This window comes from Physeter macrocephalus, chromosome 20 (genome assembly GCF_002837175.3).
Source record: "Physeter macrocephalus isolate SW-GA chromosome 20, ASM283717v5, whole genome shotgun sequence".
NCBI classification, from domain to species: domain Eukaryota; kingdom Metazoa; phylum Chordata; class Mammalia; order Artiodactyla; family Physeteridae; genus Physeter; species Physeter macrocephalus.
Genome location: NC_041233.1, coordinates 5,947,521 through 5,967,284, shown reverse-complemented (window position 1 = coordinate 5,967,284; position 19,764 = coordinate 5,947,521). Strand labels below are relative to the sequence as shown.

The 19,764-nt window shown below is 41.4% G+C and overlaps 1 protein-coding gene across 3 annotated transcripts in view; it reads left to right on the top strand.

The window, feature by feature from the left end:
* Window positions 1-813: 813 nt before the first annotated feature.
* The window catches only part of B3GALNT2 (beta-1,3-N-acetylgalactosaminyltransferase 2), a 50,943-nt gene continuing 31,992 nt past the window's right edge, over window positions 814-19,764 (top strand). For all 3 annotated transcript variants that reach the window (XM_024115746.3, XM_024115742.2, XM_024115747.3), the window contains exons 1-3: window positions 814-1,153; window positions 12,528-12,675; window positions 18,036-18,136. In XM_024115746.3, coding sequence (XP_023971514.1) covers window positions 1,042-1,153; window positions 12,528-12,675; window positions 18,036-18,136 — 361 coding nt within the window. In that variant the 5' untranslated portion in view covers window positions 814-1,041. The remainder of the gene's footprint in view (window positions 1,154-12,527; window positions 12,676-18,035; window positions 18,137-19,764) is intronic.

Here is a 19,764-nt window from a genome sequence, read left to right as displayed (position 1 = left end):
CCTCGGGCCAGTGGGCAGTACTTTATCCTTAAGGAGCGCTGCAGGGGTCCTGCCCACAGGTGCTTCGGAGCCCGCGTCCTCTCGGCCTGTAGCAGGTGTGCGTGCGCCTCGTTCTACTCGCAACTTTCCAGCGCTAGTTGGACACCAGGGCACGTGAAATTTTACCCTCGATTGGACAGTCGCTGTCGTACTCCACAGCTTGATCCCCTGGGCGCAGTCTTACTCATCCTGAGTTCCTTGAGGACAGGACCGGGCAAAGAGCCGGGTACACGCTGCACCAGAACTAAATACTCGATGATTCACAGCCGAAGGCAACTGGGTTGCCTCGCCCCGAACTCCGGCGTCCGCAAGATCCCATCTCCCACACAAGGCTAGCATTCGGCATAAGGAAGCTCCTGCGTGATTTTAAAAAGCCTTCGCTTAGATCTCCCTTTCAATCTTGGGCAATCAGCACCTTCCACCTCAGCTGTGTTTCCCTCCCGGGTGGGGGCGGCCCCGAAGCGCGGGGTCGCCCGGCACTACCTCCCTTCGGCCGCCGGGGGGCGGTAGACGTCGAAAAGGGTTGCGCATGCTCTGTGTGGGGCCTCGCGCTCTGCCTCCGCAACCGCCGAGTGACGGAAGCGAGTGCATGGGGTTATGGGAAGTGTGGTTTTCCAGTCACTGGATCACTGGGGCACTCCCGGCTTGATCCCAGAGCGGGACTTCAGCTCCCGGCTGGCCGACGAGAGCGGGAGGGGACGCGAGGGAAGCGGGCGGGGCGAGCGAGAGAAAAGATGGGCGGGGCCGGGGGGGAGGCCAAGCGGAGGGGGCGGGGCTCCGCCCCGCTGAGCTGCTGCAGCTGGTGGTCTGAAGAAGCTGAGGCGCGGGGCCCGAAGCCGAGAGGAACCTGGACGGCGTCGGGCGCGAGGGCGCGCGTCCCCCGAGTCGCAGCGCGGGAGGCGGCCGCTGGCACTCGGCCTCCCTACTTGCAGGTTCTCTCCCGGGACGCGGGAGATCCCGGAGCGTGGCGGGGGTGCGAGGTGGAGCAGGCGGGGGCGGCCAATGCGAAACTGGCTGGTGCTGCTGTGCCCGTGTGTGCTCGGGGCCGCGCTGCACCTCTGGCTGCGGCTGCGCTCCCCGCCGCCCGCCCGCGCCTCGGGGGCCGGCCGGGCAGGTGAGGTCCTGGGGCCGGGCGGGGCGGGCCGGGCGGCCGCGAGCGGTGGGGGAGGCCGGCTCCGAGCCTCCCGGCGGCTTCCTTCGCGGAGCTCCGCCGGGAGTCCCGGGCGGGGGGCGTCCCGACACGACGGTCCGCCGATGAAACAAACGGCCCTTTTCATCCTCGAGGCGTTAATATCGGGCAAACTTGAGGGCGCTTTTCTCGTTTCGCGTCTCGGCCGCTTCTCACCTCCCCGCGTTTCTTAATGGCCACAAAGTAAGTGCCCGCGACTTCAAGCCCTCCGGCTGTCCCCGGGCCTGGCCCGAGTCGCCCGGCGCCTGCCCGGGGAGCAAAGCCCCGCGTGTCCTTCAGCCCCAAGCGGCAGCTGCTCACGCCCGGGGTCGGGCTACCAGGTTGCTTTCTTCCTCCCCAGGTGTTTGTCTTATTCGGTCAAGACTTTTGAGGTCTTCGGGCCGTGGATCACGTTTGTGCGTGTTTTAAAAGGTGGCTGGGTTTTGCTTTTAAGGAATAACTTTGCTTTGAGAGTATACTGTACTTTGTGTCCCTTGAAAACTGTGATGTAAATCGGCTGAACAAATCGAGGCATGGCTGCGAGTGGAGTTGTTCCTGGGAACTTGGTTTGCAAAAGCCTGCGAATGAAATATACACGAAAATATCAAGTTCTTTAATGGTCTTCCCCATTTGCTCTAAAAGTTATTCTCTCGTGGGAAAGAAACCTTTGTTCATGTTCACTTCACAACCTGAGAAATAGAATGCTGTGCCCACAGCCCAGGGGGTTTTCTGTTGTTGTTAATGAATTCCACCGCTCTGAAGACGTCTTCAGGTTTCCCTTTTTTTCTTGTCTTCTTTTTTAAGGGCTTGCCCTAGGACATGTAAAGAAGCCTAGAAGGCTGTTTTAAAGATGAGGTAATAGTCGTTTTTGGTTTTTAACTACGTTGGGAGTTATTTTCTTACCACTTCTCCCCAAAGACAGTTGTTTTCTTATGCAATATTTTAAAGAATTAGAGTTGAATATTTGCAATTCTGAGATGGCTCTGTGCCTTAACTTAGAAGTAGAAAGTACAGAAACTAATTTGGCAATCCTCAAAGAAATCTCACTGTTATAATTGGAGTTCTTTATTCTGGTAACCGTCTTTTAAAATCCTTTTCTATTAAAGAAGCCACAAGTTCTTTGAAAAGGCTGTTTGTGTGACCTGAATGGAATTAAGATACTATTTAAATGATTTAATGAAAGTGCAGTGTTACAGGGCATTTAACAGGTTAGGATTTTTTTTGTCTATTTCGTTTTTTAGGGTTTTGTAAATGGAGCTGAGGAAAGAGTGCTATAGATATATAGTGCTCTGTAACACCTGTTGGGTTTTGCATTTTACAAGTTTCTTTTCTGTATGATGAGTGAGCTCTACTGGAATTTACTTGTAGAGCATACTTAGGATATTTATGACCTAAATATCTTTTAGGGTCCATAAACAAGCGAAAACCGTATGTTCAAGCTGAAAACTTAGTAGGCCTCTAGTAGGCCTCCCTGACAATTTCTTAGTTTTTTTTAATTTATTTTTTATGTTTTTATACAATTTTAAAAGGTTACTTTCCACTTACAGTTATTACAAAATATTGGCTCTGTTCCCTGTGTTGTACAACACATCCTTGAGCCTATCTTACACCCAGTAGTTTGTCCCTCTCACTCCTCCACCCCTATATTGCCTCTCCGCCCTCCACTGGTAACCACTAATTTGTTCTCTACGTCTGTGAGCCTGCTGCTTTTTTGTTATATTCACTGGTTTATTATATCTTTTAGATTCCACGTGTAAGTGATATCATGCAGGATTTGTCTTCCTCTGACTTATTTCATTTACCATAATGCCCTCCAAATCCATCCGTGTTGCTGCAAATGGCAAAACTTCTTTCTTTTTTTAAGGCTGAGTAGTATTTCATTGTGTGTATATATTTATCACATCTTCTTTATCCATTCATCTGTTGATGAACACTTAGGTTGTTTCCATATCTTGGTAATTGTAAATAATGCTGCTGTGAACATTAGGGTGCATGTATCTTTTTGAATTAGTGTTTTTGGTTTTTTTTCAATTTTATACCCGGGAGTGGAATTGCTGGGCCATATGGTAGTTTTTTGAGGAATCTCCATACTGTTTTCCACAGTGAGTGCACCAGTTTACATTCTTACCAACAGCGTACAAGGGTTCCCTTTTCTCCACATCCTCCCCAGTATTTGTGTTCTTTTTGATGATAGCCATTCTGACAGGTGTGAGGTGACGTCTCATTGTGGTTTTGATTTGCATTTCACTGATGACTAGGGATGTTGAGCATCTTTTCATGTGCCTGTTGGCCATCTGCATTTCCTCTTTGAAAAAGTGTTCATTTCTTCTGCCCATTTTTTAATCGGGTTGTTTTTTTCTGATGTTGAGTTGTATGAGCTGTTTATATATGTTGGGTGTTAATTACTCATCAGTCATATCATTTGCAAATATTATCTCCCATTTGGCAGGTTGTCTTCCTGTTTCTATCAATGGTTTTCTTTGCTGTGCAAAAGCTTTTAAGTTTAATTAGGTCCCATTTGTTTATTTCTGCTTTTATTTCCTTTATCTTAGGAGATGGATCCAAAAACGTATTGCTGCGATTTGTGTCAGAGTGTTCTGCCAATGTTTTCCTCAAGGAGTTTTATAGTATCCAGTCTTACTTTTACGTCTTTAATCCATTTTGAGTTTATTTTTGTATATGGTGTTAGAGAATGTTGTAATTTTATTCTCTTACGTGTAGCAGTGAAGTTTTCCCAGTAGCACTTATTGAAGAGACTGTCTTTTCCCCATTGTTTGTTCTTGCTTCCTTTGTCATGGATTAATGGACCATAAGTGTGTGGGTTTATTTCTGGGCTCTCTGTTCTGTTCCATTGATGTATGTGTCTATTTTTGTGCCAGTACCATACCATTTCGATTACTGTAGCTTTGTAGTATAGTCTAAAGTCAGGGGGCCTGATTCCTCCAGCTCTGTTCTTCTTTCTCGAGATTGTTTTGTATATTTGGGGTCTTTTGTGTTTCCATACACATTTTAAAATTATTTGTTCCAGTTCTGGAAGCTTTGTGGCTTCATGTCCAACCCTTTTGCCCTTTGCCTGTGTGCCTGGAGCCAGTTCCACTGTGCTCACATTTTCTCCTGTAGTGCTCCCAGCCCCAGTGACATTCCCTTTCCCTGAGTCTGCACTGGGTCTCTTTTGTGCTTCCTTCCCCTCAGGTAGCCAGTCTTCCCCTGGGCCACTCCTGGAGGTGAGGGGGTTACCTCTTCCCAGTGTTTTTTATTCCTGTGGGGCTCACCTAAAAGTATTAAAAGTAACTTTGTAAAAAAATGTTTTTTCTTTTTGAGATGTTTTTCCCCCTCCGTTAGTGTTTCAGTGATACCTTATCTGCTGTCCTGAGAGACCAGGCTAGATTAAGGAAACTAGGAAGTAGACCTTGAAAAGGGCAGGGCTATCGGTGAGGAGATCAGTAATAGTTGTGTAAATTAACTTTGACTTTAGATGGATATTGTGCATCTAGTCAAATAATAAATTAAATAGAGTATTTAATCTAAGTGAAACCTTGCAGAGTCCTGACTTTCGTTTTGCACTTTTGGTACTTTCAAAACTAAAAACAGTAGAAGCATCTTGATTGCTAAAATTTCCTACAAATTATTTTCTCATTGTGTTGTCACCAGTTCAAACCAAAAAATTGGAGCATTTTTACATTTTATCCCTTATCCCTTAAGCCTAGAGTGAGAGAAAAAACCCAAGACTTTGTTAAGTATTCTTCCCTTGAATTTACATTTTAAATTTTGTTTTTGTTCTCTTTTCTCTCCTGCCTCTTTGTCTGTCTTCAGTCTCATTAAGTCGTGGCAGTATTTTTTGAAAGGGAGATTTACCTCCCCTGAATGTTAAAAAAGGCCCTCTGACTTGCAGTTGATTTTACAAATATTTGAGAGCCTCCTCTGTGCCAACTCCTGTTGTAGGTGTGAGATTACAGCAGTAATCAAGATAAAGGCAGGACCTAAGAAAATAATTATTAAATATCATAGGGGAGAGTGATAAGTGTGGTGACAAAAATAAAGCAGTGTAAGAGGATAGAGAATGATGTGCTGCTGTTTTAAATAGAGAGGTCAGGGGCTTCCCTGGTGGCGCAGTGGTTAAGAATCCACCTGCCAGTCAAGGGGACACAGGTTTGAGCCCTGGTCCAGGAAGATCCCACGTGCTGCGGAGCAACTAAGCCTGTGCGCCACGACTGCTGAGCCTGCGGTCTGGAGCCCGCGAGCCACAGCTACTGAGCCCACACACCTAGAGCCCGAGCTCCGCAACAAGAGAAGCCACTGCAATGAGAAGCCTGTGCGCCGCAATGAAAGAGTAGCCCCCCTTGCTGCAGCTGGAGAAAGCCCGCGCACAGCAACAAAGACCCAACGGAGCCAAAAATAAATAAATTTATAAATAAATCAATAGAGAGGTCAGGGGAGGCCGCTCTAAAGAGGTCACAGTTGGGCAGGAACCTGAATGCATGAATGAAGTGTGTCAGTCATGTTAGTATGTGGTACTATTCTAATGTAGTTGCTCACCTTGAACAGGTGAAACCCAGTCAGGGAGAACAGCTGGTGAAGAGCCAGCAGATCTCCTGTTGTGAAATCGAGCACAACTAGGGGGTGAGGAGAGGAAAATGGAGGTGGAGACAGCCATTTGGGCTAGGGAATAAAGATACAGGATATCTCAATGATAACGTATTGGTTTGGGGTTATGCCTTAGCAGGAATTATTTAACAGTTAATTTAGGAAAATGATGTACCAAAAGAGGCTTCTCTTTCTAGGATATTTTGAAAGAAGGAAACCAAAGAGAAAGGAAAGAAACGGATCCATTCAACAAATGCTTAGAGCAGTAGGTGTTTAGTCCCTGCTCTCAAGGTGCTCACAGTTTGTTAAATGGAAACCGACATGGGGCAAGCAGAGGTCAAAGGCAAATTGAGCTTGCTTTGCAGTTTCGCCTAGGGCTGCCTGGTCCAAAATGATTGCTATATGCTAATCTGATCTCTGTGCTTCAGTTTCCTTATTTATAAAATGATGACCTCACGGGGTTATTGTGAAGATTCAGTTAATAAAACACCCAGAACAGTGCCTGATTCCTCATGAGCACTCTGAATTTTAGAGAGGAATGGTAGTGTGGAGGTGGCTGATGTCCTTGCTAGTGAGGTGTTCGGGGAGGTATCTGAAATTGGTGAGAGCACGCTGGTAGTGTGTATAATGATTGTCCTTATCAGTAGATATGTGGTGAACTTGCATGTTTTCTTCATTTTCAAGATTCCTGCCTGTTTGTGGTTGGTGTCATGTGAGACATGCACATGAGAGTGGAAATTTTAGTCTAATTTTTAAAAATCTTTGGGCTTATTTTGAGCAGTCAGTTTTGGAGTCTTTAACAAACTTTTCGATGTCCACTTTCAGTGCAGAGTCTAGCAGGTTGCCAGACTCTCAGGATATACTACATATTAAAGAAGAGAAATGGTCATTGCCTTCAGGGAGCTTGTGTGGGGTTTTAATTATTCTTGACAGTATGAAGATTTGTTTATTGCTATATATTTGCCATCTAAAGCAGTGGACGTGGGAGGTGCTCAGTTACTTGAAGGAATGAAGCAAGAGGAGAAAACTGGGCGCGTATGAATGAGTTTGTCACCTATAGATCGTTCACATTCCATGATTTACAGTTTTTTCTTATAAAAGTAAAATAAGTTTTTTATAGAAAAATTTTGAAATTATTTTTTAAAAAGGAAAGAAAAATGATCTATACTGGGCAATTTCTGAGTGTATCAATACATATAAAACATGGTCAGGGGAATTACTTAGTATTAAAAATTTTTTTTGATATATAATGTACATTCAGAAAAGTGCACGTAAATGTGAGCTTGATATAGTTTCACAAACTGAATCACCCAGCTAATCAGCACCCAAATTAAAAACAGGCAAACTACCAACACCTTAGAAACTTCCTTTATGCTCCCTTCTTATCACTGTCAGGAGTGGTACCCATGGTCCTCATCTTTAGTGGCAGAGATATGCCTGCTTTGTACTTTATATAAATGGAACCAAATAGTATGTACATAGTTTTTATAACCTGCTTATCTTAATAAGATGTGGAGCAGCATTTAATGAAATGTTTAAAACAATTTTAATGTCTGTATAGTGTTCTAGCATGTAGATACACCATAATTTATGTAACTGATGCCTTATTTGTGCATTCATGTATTTTGCAGTTTTTCACTATTAAGAAGTGACACTGTGATGAATAGAGATCTTTTAGTGCATCACTGATTATTTCCTTAGCCTATATTCTTAGCCAAGGACAAAAGTTACACAATTCTGAGGTATTTGATGTATATTGGCAAAATTTCCTGCAGAATACTATACCAACTTACATTCCTATTAGCAGCATAGGAGAGTAGCCATTTCCTTGAAATAACTACCTCTATCAAAACATCAGTCATTTGGGTATTATCATTTAAGAAAATATTTGTCAGTTTGAATGTAGGAGAAAACTGGTGTCTTATTATTGCTGTCATTCAAACTTGAATTCTAGTGAAGTTGAACCGTTTTTTATAGGTTTGTTGGCTATTTGCATTTCTTTTTCTGTGAATTATCTTTATTCTTTGTCTCATGTTCACTTCTTAGTTTTGTTGTTGTTGTTTTTGTTTCCTGTTTTCAAACACCAGAATCAAACTAGGTACCCTGTACTTGCAACATTGAGCATAGGATGATGGAAGTGTAGCGGGGGAACTGGAAAGCTGGGCAGCATTCTTACACAGCATCCACTTTGAGGAGTTTTTGTTGGTTTGTTGGTTGGTTGGTTGGTTGGTTGGTTTAATCTTGGCTTGCGGGATCACGGTTCCCCAACCAGGGATCGAACCTGGACCTCAGCAGTGAAAGCGGCGAATCCTAACCACTAGACCACCAGGGAACTCCTCACTTTGAGTTTTATACTGTGTGACACACTACTCACAGGTCTGTTGGACTGATTTACGTTGATGGTATGTGGCAGAAGAAATCAGTATTTTTAAAAATTGAGATATAATTGACAAATTACATTAGTTTCAGGTGTGCAGCATAATGATTTGATACATGTATATATTCTCTAATGATCACCACAGTATGTATAGTTAACATCTGTCACCACACACAGTTACAAATTTTTTTTCCTGTGATAAGAACTTTTAAGACCCACACTCTTTAGCAACATTTAAATACAGTACAGTTGTGTTTTTTTTTTTTTTTTTTTTTGGTGGGGGGTCATGCCATGCGGCTTGCGGGATCTCAGTTCCCCAAACAGGGGTTGAACTCAGGCCACGGCAGGGAAAGCCCAGAATCCTAACCACGGGACCGCCAGGGAATTCCCTGCAGTACCGTATTGTTAACTCTTGTCACCGTGCTGTACATTACATCCCCATGACTTATTTATTTTATAACTGGAAGTTTGTACCTTTTGACCCCTTTTACCCATCATGCCCACCCTCTACACCCAGCCTCTGGCAAGCACCACTCTGTCCTCTGTATTTATGAGTTTGGTGTTTTGTTTGTTTTAGGTTCTACATATGAATGAGTTCACATGGTATCAGCCTGTCTTTGTCGGACTTATTTCGCTTAGCGTAATGCCCTCAGGGTCTGTCCATGTTTTTGCAAATGGCAAGATTTCCTTCTTTTTTATGGCTGAATAATATTCCATTGTGTGTAAAGAATACATTTTCTGTATTCATTCATCCATCAGTGGACACTTAGGTTACTGCCATGTCTTGGCATTTGTAAATAGTGCTGCAACGAACATCCCCATGTTCACTATCATGCATATCATCCCCATTCATATGTCTTTTCTAGTGAATGTTTTCATTTCCTTCAGGTCAATACCCAGAAGTGGTTTTGCTGGATCATATGGTAGTTCTATTTTTAATTTTTTGAGGAACCTCCATACTGTTTTTCATTTTTTAGTGGCTGCATCAATTTACTTTCACACCAACAGTGCATGAGTGTTGCCTTTTCTCCACCTTCTCGCCAACGCTTGTTATTTCTTATCTTTTTCATAATAGGCATTCTAAGAGGTGTGGTGATGTTTCATAGTGGTTTTGATTTGCATTTCCCTTATGATTAGTGATTTTGAGCACCTTTTCATGTACCTGACGGCAGTCTGCATGTCTTCTTTGGAAAAATGTCTATTCAGATCCTCTGCCCAATTTTAAATGGGATTCTTTGTTTTTTGGTATTGGGTTGTATGAGTTCTTTATATATCTTGGATATTAATCAGATATATGATTTGTAAATATCTTCTGCTATTTGGTAGGTTGCTTTTTCATTTTGTTGATGGTTTCCTTTGCTGTGCAGAAGCTTTTTAGTTTGATGTCATCTCACTTACTTACTTTTGCTTTTGTTGCCTTTGCTTTCAGTGTCAAATCTAAAAAAATTATTGCCGAGACCAATGTCAAGGAACTTTCTGCCTGTGTTTTCTTATAGGAGTTTTATGGTGTCAGGTCTTACATTCAAGTTTTTAATCCATTTTCAGTTGATTTTTGTATATGGCATAAGTTAGTGGTTCAGTTTCATGCTTTTGCACGTGGCTGTCCAGTTTTCCCAACGTCATTTATTTAAGAGATTGTCCTTTCCCCGCTGTATATTCTTGGCTCCTTTGTTGTAAATGGATTGACCATATATGCGTGGGTTTATTTCTGGGATCTCTATTCTGTTCCGTTGATCTGTGTCTGTTTTAATGCCAGTACTGTAGCTTCATAATATGGTTTGAAACCAGGAAGCATGGTGTTTCCAGCTTTGTTGTTCTTTCTCTAGATTGCTTTGGCTTTGTGAGGTCTTTGTGGTTCCGTACAAATTTTAGAATTTTTTTTTTCTATTTCTGGAAAATGCCATTGGAATTTTGATAGAGATTGCACTGTATCTGTAGATTGCTTTAGCTAGTATGGACATTTTAACAATATTAATTCTTCTGATCAGCAAGCATGGAATATCTTTTGTTTCTGTATTCTTCAATTTATTTCATCAATGTCTTATACTTTTCAGTGTACAGGTCTTTTACCTCCTTGGTTAAATTTATTCCTAGGTATTTATTCTTTTTGATGTGATTGAAATTGGGAGTTTTCTTTCTCTTTCTGATAGTTTATTACTGTGTAGAAATACAGCTGATTTTTGTATATTGATTATGTATCCTGTAACATTACTGAATTTGTTTATTCTAACAGTTTTTTGGTCGAGGCTTTAAAAACCTATTTTTCAGTATTTCTGGAAGTAGAAGTTCTCTAAAAGGCCAGAATCTGCCATGTACTTCTCTTCTGCAATAAAAAGAGAAGTGCATGTAAAAAGTAACACAGTTCAGTAGAGGCAGCTAAGATGTGGATGAGAAGCAGAGAGGATTGGCAGTGGCAGAGAGGCGGAATAAGATCAAGCAGTACTTTTCAGCGATAATCCATAAGGTTTTCGCGTACCACATGGTTATCTTCGTGTCTATTTATTTATTTATTTTTAGAAAAATCTCATGGAGAAGTCTGGAAGGAACTATTAGGATAGCCTTGTAGGTCCAGGTGAAAGGTAAGAATTTGAACTTAAGCTGCGACTAGAATTAATGATAAAGAGAGAAATTTGAGAAAAATTTTACGAAGATTTTGTCATTAAGGAAAGGTTAAATGATGTTTCATGTAATCCATCTATAAAGGATTTATTTTGATTACCCGTCAGAAATAAGGTAGTGATGTTTGGCATTTAAAGGGATGTTTCAGTTTTTTTGAAATTTTACTTTTGTGCAGCAACCTTGTTTTCTCATGAAGTCAGATAAATGAGGCATTTGGGATGCATACAGTTTTTGCTCTTCTAATCTTTTAAAGCTTTTTAATCTTTTGAGAAGACATTTTAAAACAGGTGAAATAGAGTATCTAAAGACTGTTTTCGGTATCAGCTTTCTCTGATTAGGAAACTGAGGCACAGGGGTTTAAGTAACTTCTTACTGATGGCTGTGCAGCATGTTGGCTGTAGAATCAATGTCAGGTGTGTCTGGTTACTGCATTTTCCTCACTCCTGTCTATAAAATGTACTTACTGCTAATATTTCTCTGTGAAAAAGTAGGGGGAGGGACTAGGTTGTCATTGCCAATTTTACAGAAGCATTTAAATTATTCTTCCTTGAAGAAATATCAACATGTCTTCGTTGTCTTTTGAATACCTAGATTCTATGGCATATAAAAACATTTCATTTAATACAGTAAAGCTCTCTGGCCTGCAGTAATTTATTTTTGTAAACATTGTGGGATCAGTTTCCACGGCTGAAGAAAGAGATGAAATGGGATCCCTAATGAGAGCTATATATTAGCTTGTAGCTCTCAAGCTTTGAAACTGGTGATGAAAAACAGGGACAAAGTATCTTTCCCTCTGTCTTTCTCTAAGGACAGTTTTTTGGGGTGGGGATGGTGTGCGTCTTGTGGGATCTTGGTTCCCTGACCAGGGATTGAACTGGGGCCACAGCAGTGAAAGCCTGGAATTCTAACCACTGGACCACCAGGGAACTCCCTCTAAGGACATATTTTTAAAATGTAATCCTGTCCATTAAATATGATAGTAAAAAATGACTTGTCTCTTGATTTTTTTTTTTTTTTTTTTAACTGGAAATGTTTCCCCTCCTTCATCCTTTGCACTATTCAAGTGATAAATATTTGCTGGCTGTAGAATTTATTGGCATGAATAAGAGTTCTGATTCTTTCCAGCATGGTAGTCCTTCAAATTCATCTCCCAAACTTAATAACTAATATTCATGTAGGACTTCACCTTTGACAGCACATTTGTTGTTGCTGTTGTTAGTTGCCATTGAATGCCCACTCTGCCTGCTACCAAACCAGAACCTTTATACACATTATATCATTTAATTTTTACAACAACTCTATGAGAAGTATTATTACACCCATTTCTACTTAAGGAAACTGAGGCTCAAGGAGTTAAATAACTTTTATAGCTACAATAAAAAGCCAGTATTTTATAATTGGCTCTTACTGCCTACTATTGTATGGTTTATGCCACATCGACCTTCCAAAATGATTCTTATCAGAAACATCTTACTTGTTTTGAAGAATTTACATGGGTGAGCACGAATACATACATAGGTGTGGAAGCAACAAAACTCTGCACCAAAATGTTAGTAGTGGTTATCTCTGGATGGTGAGTTTTATGAGTGCTTTAGGTTTTTTATTCTTTGTATTTATTTGTATTTTCTGCAAATATGAACATATATTTATATTATCTTGTAATAAACATTTTTATGTTACATATTGAACTTAACAGTAATTGAGAAATGACATTTCTAATTTACTATTGCTTATTTCTAGATCGGTTGGCCTTACTTCCGCAGTGGAAATCTAGTCATTATGATGTGGTAGTTGGTGTGCTGTCAGCCCGCAATAACCATGAACTTCGCAATGTGATAAGAAGCACCTGGCTGAAGCATTTAGTACAACACCCAGCATTAAGTCAACGGTAAGTTTCTTTTTTTTGGCTGCATTGGGTCTTCATTGCTGCACGTGGGCTTTCTCCAGTTGCAGCGAGCACGGGCTACTCTTCGTTGCAGTGCGCAGGCTTCTCATTGCAGTGGTTTCTCTTATTGCGGAGCACGGGCTCCAGGTGTGCGGGCTTCAGTAGTTGCAGTGCATGGACTCAGTAGTTGTGGCACGCAGGCTGAGTAGTTGTGACACACGGGCTTAGTTGCTCCGCGGCGTGTGGGATCTTCCCGGACCAGGGCTTGAACCCATGTCCCGTGCATTTGGCAGGCAGATTCTTAAGCACTGCGCCACCAGGGAAGCCCCAACGGTAGGTTTCTTGAGTTCACATCTTGCATGACATATTGAATAAGTGTTCTGAAAAATCTCTTCTTGGAGAGTCAGAGATGTTAATTCAGATATGTGACCTCTTTTCCTGAGAGAAATGACTATTTCATTTTGCTTTTCCTCCACGTAGTTGAGCCCTAAAAGTAAATTTAACCAAGATTTTAAGCCAAAAGAGATATACTTAATTTTTTTCAGTTCTGTATCATTTGGTTGTGTGTGATCTGTGGTTTGTATAGTTTGCCATACTCTTTCTCCCGACCACCCTTCCAGGCCTGCGCTTCGGTAGCATGTCATTAGGTGCTTAGGTAGCACCTAATGTTGACATTAGGTGGCTCGGTTGTTGGTTAGGAGCCAAAGGCCTTAGTCTTCTCAGGGAAAGCAGCCTCTGAAGATTATATAGTGAGGGACTAGTGGAAGTGAAGCATGGAAGTTTGGACTTCTAGTTATGTGACGATTCTACTCTGCTTATGCAAAGTCACTGATAAGCAGAGAAGGCCCTCAGGATTGCATTCAGCTGGCATGCTTGTGACTGAGTAGCTATATGAGGGAATCACAATTGTGAATTTTCTTGTCACCAGTAGTGAACATTTATAGATTTCCTGTCTTACTCATAGCAGCTTTCATTCCTTTTCAAGACAGGTTTCTCTAGTTCAGGATCGCAATGATAATAGAACCTATTACCCAGCAAGTGAAAAAAAGGCCTCGGAGTCATCACTACCATCAGAACCACCTTGAAAACCTGCACTTCATCTAGCCTTTCCCATCTCAGAAAGTAATGACCCATCTCTTTCAGTTGCTCAGATGAAAACTTTGGTGTCTGAGCTGTGAGTGGAGGAGTGAGTCCCCCTTGGGGGCCCTGTAAGGGTCGCTCCAGCACGGCAATGGGAATTACACTGGGAGAGGCATCGGAAGTGAAAGGATCTGTCATACTCACAGGTCCTCGAGACGGAGGCCCGGCACACCACACAGGGGGCCAGATGGGAAGAGGGTCCAAGGAGCGGGCTCACCGAAGCAGGCGGGTAGCCGAGAGAGAGTGAGGGCCGTGGGCAGGTGTCTTTACTTGGGGTCAGGGTGGAGTGTACAAGCAGAAGGCATGAGAGATTTCATTGTTGGGTTTGAATGTCACTGTCAGGGGAGGGCAAGAAGGGGAACTTGTGGCAGGGACAGCCTTGTCACCCGAGTGCCCCTGGCCATCTGGGCGGGATGCTCCAGCCTGTTTTGGGGGATGTTGAGGCATCGGGAAGATAGGAGGTTTTTACAATTTACAGCACGGTGTTATCTTGATCCTTCTTTGTCTCATATGCCACATCGGATCCTTTAGCATATCTTCTCGGTGCTACCTTACATTGTATCCAGAATCCAACTTCTCAACACCTTTACCACAGCTATCAGAACCACCGTCCTGGTCTAGACCACCATTACCCCTCACCTAGATTATTGCAGAAGCCTCCGTATCTGAATTTCCTGCTTCCACCTTTGATCCCCTGTGTTTTATTTTCCATATAGTAGCCAGAGTGATCCTTTTAAAGTTAGTCAAATTATGTCAGTTTTCTGTTCATACTCCTCCACTGACTTCTCTTCTTGCTCAGAGTGAAATCCCAGGTCTTTACTGTGGTCTTTGACCTTATCTACATCTACTCCCCTGCCCTGGCCACCTCACTGTGCTTCAGTACCCTAAATGTGCTCCTGCCTCAGGGCCTTTGCACTTGCTGTTCCCCTGCCTGTACCATTCCTCCACTGCATGTCCTCATGGCTCACTTCCTCACTTTCTTCAGGTCTCTGTTTAGATATCATAGCACTATTCCAACTCTGTCTTCCCTTACTTGACTTTATTTTTCTTTATAAAACATATCACAAACTAGCATGTTTATTATATTGTATATTTATAAATTGTCTTTCCTCACTGGACTATGTTTTATGATCATAGGGGCTTTAGCTTTTTTCATTGACGTATTTCCAGCACCTTGAACCTAACTTGGCACAGAGTAAGACACTCAAAAACTATTGAGGGAATGACTCAGAGCTAAATATAATGAGTAGAATTAACATTCAGGCATTCACCAGTAATTTATTTGTTATCATAGCATTCTTACTTTAAATTTAGTAAGCGTGTTGATTTGTTTTATAAAAATGATGGGATACCTATATAAAAATAGATATTAGCCAGAAACTTCTTCCTGGGGCAGAGTAATTTTGTGGATCTAGTAAAACTATTGAAGATAGCTTAAAAAAACAAATTTGGTAAATATCTGCAATAATTTAACACATTTATTCATTTCTGTTTATACTTTTATTCTAAATGCTAGTTGTTTATAAAAGGTATTCTGCCTTAATTGGCCGTTCGTAAAAGAAACCATTTGCATTTCTGTGGTTATGGCTTACTTTCAGGTCTTGCATTTCACTGAAGGAGCCAGACTCCACATATATTTCTAGGATGCTATTTAATTAAAAGCCTTTGTAGTGAAGCTGTAAGTTGTCAATTTCACAAGTATTTATTTTAAGTATCCTCTGTATACAGGTAGGATACTATGTATAGTAGAATACATAGATAAATACTGTATAGCCTGAGTCTTTATGGGGGCTTGGAGTTTAGTAGAAGGAAATAGATGTATTAGTGTAATAAAATGTTATATGTGCTATGAATTAAATAGATACAAAATAGCTTGGAGTGTTTGGGAAATTCCATACAGTTCTGTGTAGCTGGAGTGCAGAGATTATGGGGTAGGGAGTATATGTGTTTGTGGGTGAGTGTGAGAGAGCACTTAGGGAAGGAAAGAGAGGCAGAGAGAGAGAGATTATCACATAGAAAGGAAGGAAGGGAGGGCTTATAACTGTTAAAACTGTTAGAGGTAGGCAGTGACCAGATTGTGCAGAACAATGTGTCGAGAGTTCAGGGGGCCAGTGAGACCTATTTAGCTCAGCCCCTTAGCAGTCCGTGTCTAAAGTGGTGACCTTTTAAGGAAATAAGGTAATTGAATGTAGAACAAGGAAGAGGACTCTAGGATGGTTGCTAGCTTTCTAACTTGGAGAATAATGAAATCATCAATCAAGACAGAATGTATTGATACTAGATGAGAAGAGCAGGTTTCTTGGGGAAGGAGCTGAGTTGTGATTTGTTGAGTTTGAGGTATCTGCAGGTACCTGTGCTGGTAAATGTTTATTCACTGGCTCCCTGAAGAAAAGCATGCTTATATGTATGTATATGTTTATTATAAATTTTATTGCTATAAAGACTGGAGCACATAATTGACAGATAATAGGTACATAATGCTCTCTATTTTAACTTCCATATTGATTCTCAGAATGCATCATTGTTTGCCAGACTTCTGTATATATAACCAACCTGTGGCTGCGGTTGACGAGAGTGTAGTTCTGACATGAATATTTCCTTTAAAGATTAAGACTAAAGTGACAACTAAGGTATGTGACAGAACTCTACTCTTAGTCAATGAAGTGACTTCTTTGCTGAATCAGATGATAGGTTTTGAACAATGGAAGAGTATTTCCTTAATTTTTTGTACTATTCACAATGGAATGGCCACTAACATGTCACATTTTTAAGTTTGATCTGCAATTCTAACATTTTCTCCATCACTTGAAGTCTAGACAATCAACAGAACAATAAATCAAACCCTTATTTGTAGTGCTTGCCAGTTTCCATGCTGTAAGTATTCCCACCATGGCCAGTTTCAAGCAACTAATGTGCTGTCTGTGAACACAGAGTTGGGGAAGAAAGGCAGTGGCACACCATTATAATATCCCCACCATACAGATACAATGGATACATATTACCTCAGAGATGACAGAGAAATAAATAAGAAATGATGAATTTGAGCATTTATTTCTTTTTTTAATATAATGTATTTAATTATAAGTTTATAAATTTAATTTTTAATAAAAGCTGTGCTTAATAACCAGCTCACAAAATTCTTGAAAATTTTGCAGTTGTCCTTCATGACCCAGTAGGAGCAGGCTGTAGCACACAGCTGTCTGTGGGCCGTTTAGGTGAAGACGTACGATGAATTCATGGATCTTTTCCTTAGAAGTTGGGTCTAAACTAGAGATGCTAATTCAGGAATCATTCCCAGGCTGGTTGAAGCCTTGGGGATAGAAATTGTCCAGGGAGAGCAAGTGGAAAGAGTGAGTCAAGTGAGAAGCGATCCCAGGGCAAAGCCCTGGGGAGATATCCACTCTAATGGATGACCTGGGCAGGAAGAGCCAGGGAACCCACTGAGCAGGGCCATGTGGAGAAAGAAGAGAGCTTTCTAAGGTGACCTGCATTGTCAGGCCACAGAGAAGCCAAGTAGGGAAGGGTTGAAGAGTGTCTGTTGACTGAACAGCAGATTGCTAGTTGTATTGGTGGTAGACATCTTGGTGGAAGTGGTGGGTACTGAAGCTAAAATTTCTGTTTTATGAAATGAGAAACCAGAGGCTGCAATTTTAGATGTTCCTTTGCAGGACTTCACTGTAAAGGAAATGATGGGGACAAGGACGGATGGTAGGTGGATAGAAATTAATGTCAGACTTCATCGTATTTATGATGTGTAGGGAAGGAGCCATGGGTTACAGGTGGCTAGTGAAGCAAGGTCTATGAGGGGAGAGGTCCTCTTCTGGGATAGAAAGACTACTCAAGCAAAAGGAACACTTTGTGAAATAGAAGAAAGCGAGTGAAGGAGATTGCAAGTATAGATGTGTTTTTAGGTGTGGGCATGAGAAGTTGACTTTACCGTAGTTTGCTGTTAAATGGCACGAGCATCTGCTGGTGGCGAGGCCGAACGTACTCACGCTTGTTTTAATGTAGTCCTGCGGTAGAGGGCTTACACATAAGTCACATGGTAGTCAGCAACTCCTAGTTTGCCTGTTTCCCCTTTTTGCTAGACTAGAAGAATTAAGTTAGCATTAATCCTAATAAATACTTGTGTCTCAAAGTAAAAGCTCTGAGATGGGCATGAGGAAACGTGCATGTGCAAGGTGAAGATCAGTAACTGATGTTAATGCCAACACATCTCTCAGTGTGCTTGTGAAGTTCATAATAGGTGCTCATGGCTGTGAGGTGCCTGTGGAAGACAGGGAAGATCCTTATTCCTGCAAACTACTCAACATCACGAATCCAGGTAAGTCTTCTTTTTCCTCAGCCTTACGACTGCTGTATACACTGGTCTTCCCTTACCCACAGGGGATACAGTCCAAGACCCCCCGTGGAAGCCTGAAATCCTGCTAGAACCAAGCCCTGTGCATACTGTGTTTTTTCTTGTTCATACATACCGATGATAAAGTTTAATTTATAAATTAGGCACAGTAAGAGATTAATAACAGTAAGTAATAGTAAGATAGGACAATTACAACAACATACTATAATAAAATTTATGTGAATATGGTCTCTCTCTCTCTCAAAATATCTTATTGTATAAATTTAATGCCTTTTCCATTTGACTAAGCACTTTTCCAGCACGTAGTCATAACTTTGGCCATTTGAAGTGTGACAGCAAAATTAGCACAAATTTCTTTTTCCTTGTTTACAATTTCACAGATAGAATATTCTTGCCGTAGATCTTATTAATCTCAGCATATGATTTTTTTTTTTGTCCTTATTAGTGGAGAACTTTTACCCGTTCACTTGAAGGAAGCACTTCATGGCTTCTCTTTAGCATATCCGAATTGCCAGCATCACCACTCTTGGCGCTTTGGGGCCTTATTTAAGTAAAATAAGGGTGACGTGAACACAAGCACTGTGATGCCTCAAGGGTCGGTCTTACAACTGAGGTGGCTACTAAGTGACTCACGGGTGGGATGTGCTGGACAAAGGGATGGGTCACATCCCAGGCAGGACAGAGATGGATGGCATGAAATTTCATCATGCTGCTCAGGACAGCATGCAGTTTAAAACTTAGGAATTATTTCTGGAGTTTTCCATTTAATATTTTTGGACCACAGTTAACTGTGGGTAACTGAAAAGCAAAACCACAGATGGCAGGTCGGGGAGGGGGGATTACTGCACAAGTTTGATGTTGAGGAAGAGTTGTTGAGCTGAATAGTACCGTGGTCTGCTTTTAGCGGACTAAAATCAAACTTGCCTCAAAATGTAGCTTTCATCCTTCCTGACAAACTAACCACTCTGGGCATCTGTGAAGATTCTTCATAGATAGATATGTAATTTTAGGATCCAGGAGAGTTTATTTTTCAGTATGATTCAAACACATCTGGAAATTCCTTAAGCATAGACAAATCCTGAGTTACTGAAGTTTAAACTTAAGGAAAACTGCTGATTTCACCAGCCTGCTGATTTATAATAGCCTTGATACAAATATTGTGACTCAGCTTTCTCTAAGAATTATTGCCTAAGCTTCTGCAAAAGAAACAAATAGTAAAAAAAAAAAAATTGAAAATACAAGTAATATTTTTTTATTCCTTACAGTTAAAAATGTGTGGTAGTTCTGATGAGGATGAAGAAAGGTGATCCTAATTAGGTTCTCCGTGTTACCAGGGAACCAATTTTAGAAAGTTGATAACTCTATACCTGTATATATTTATTAGCATTTCCCATTATGTTCAGCTGTGGTTCTAAGGGAGATGAAACTTTCCAAAATCTTAAATGTACTGATTATGACTTTAGGTGTTTTAAGATTTGTCACACCTCTATAATTATGTGCACCTTGCCTTTGTAGGCAGCAGTAGTGTAATGGTTAAGAGCGTGGGTTCTGGAGTCAGGCCTCCTGGCTTTAAATCTAGGCTGCGTCATTTT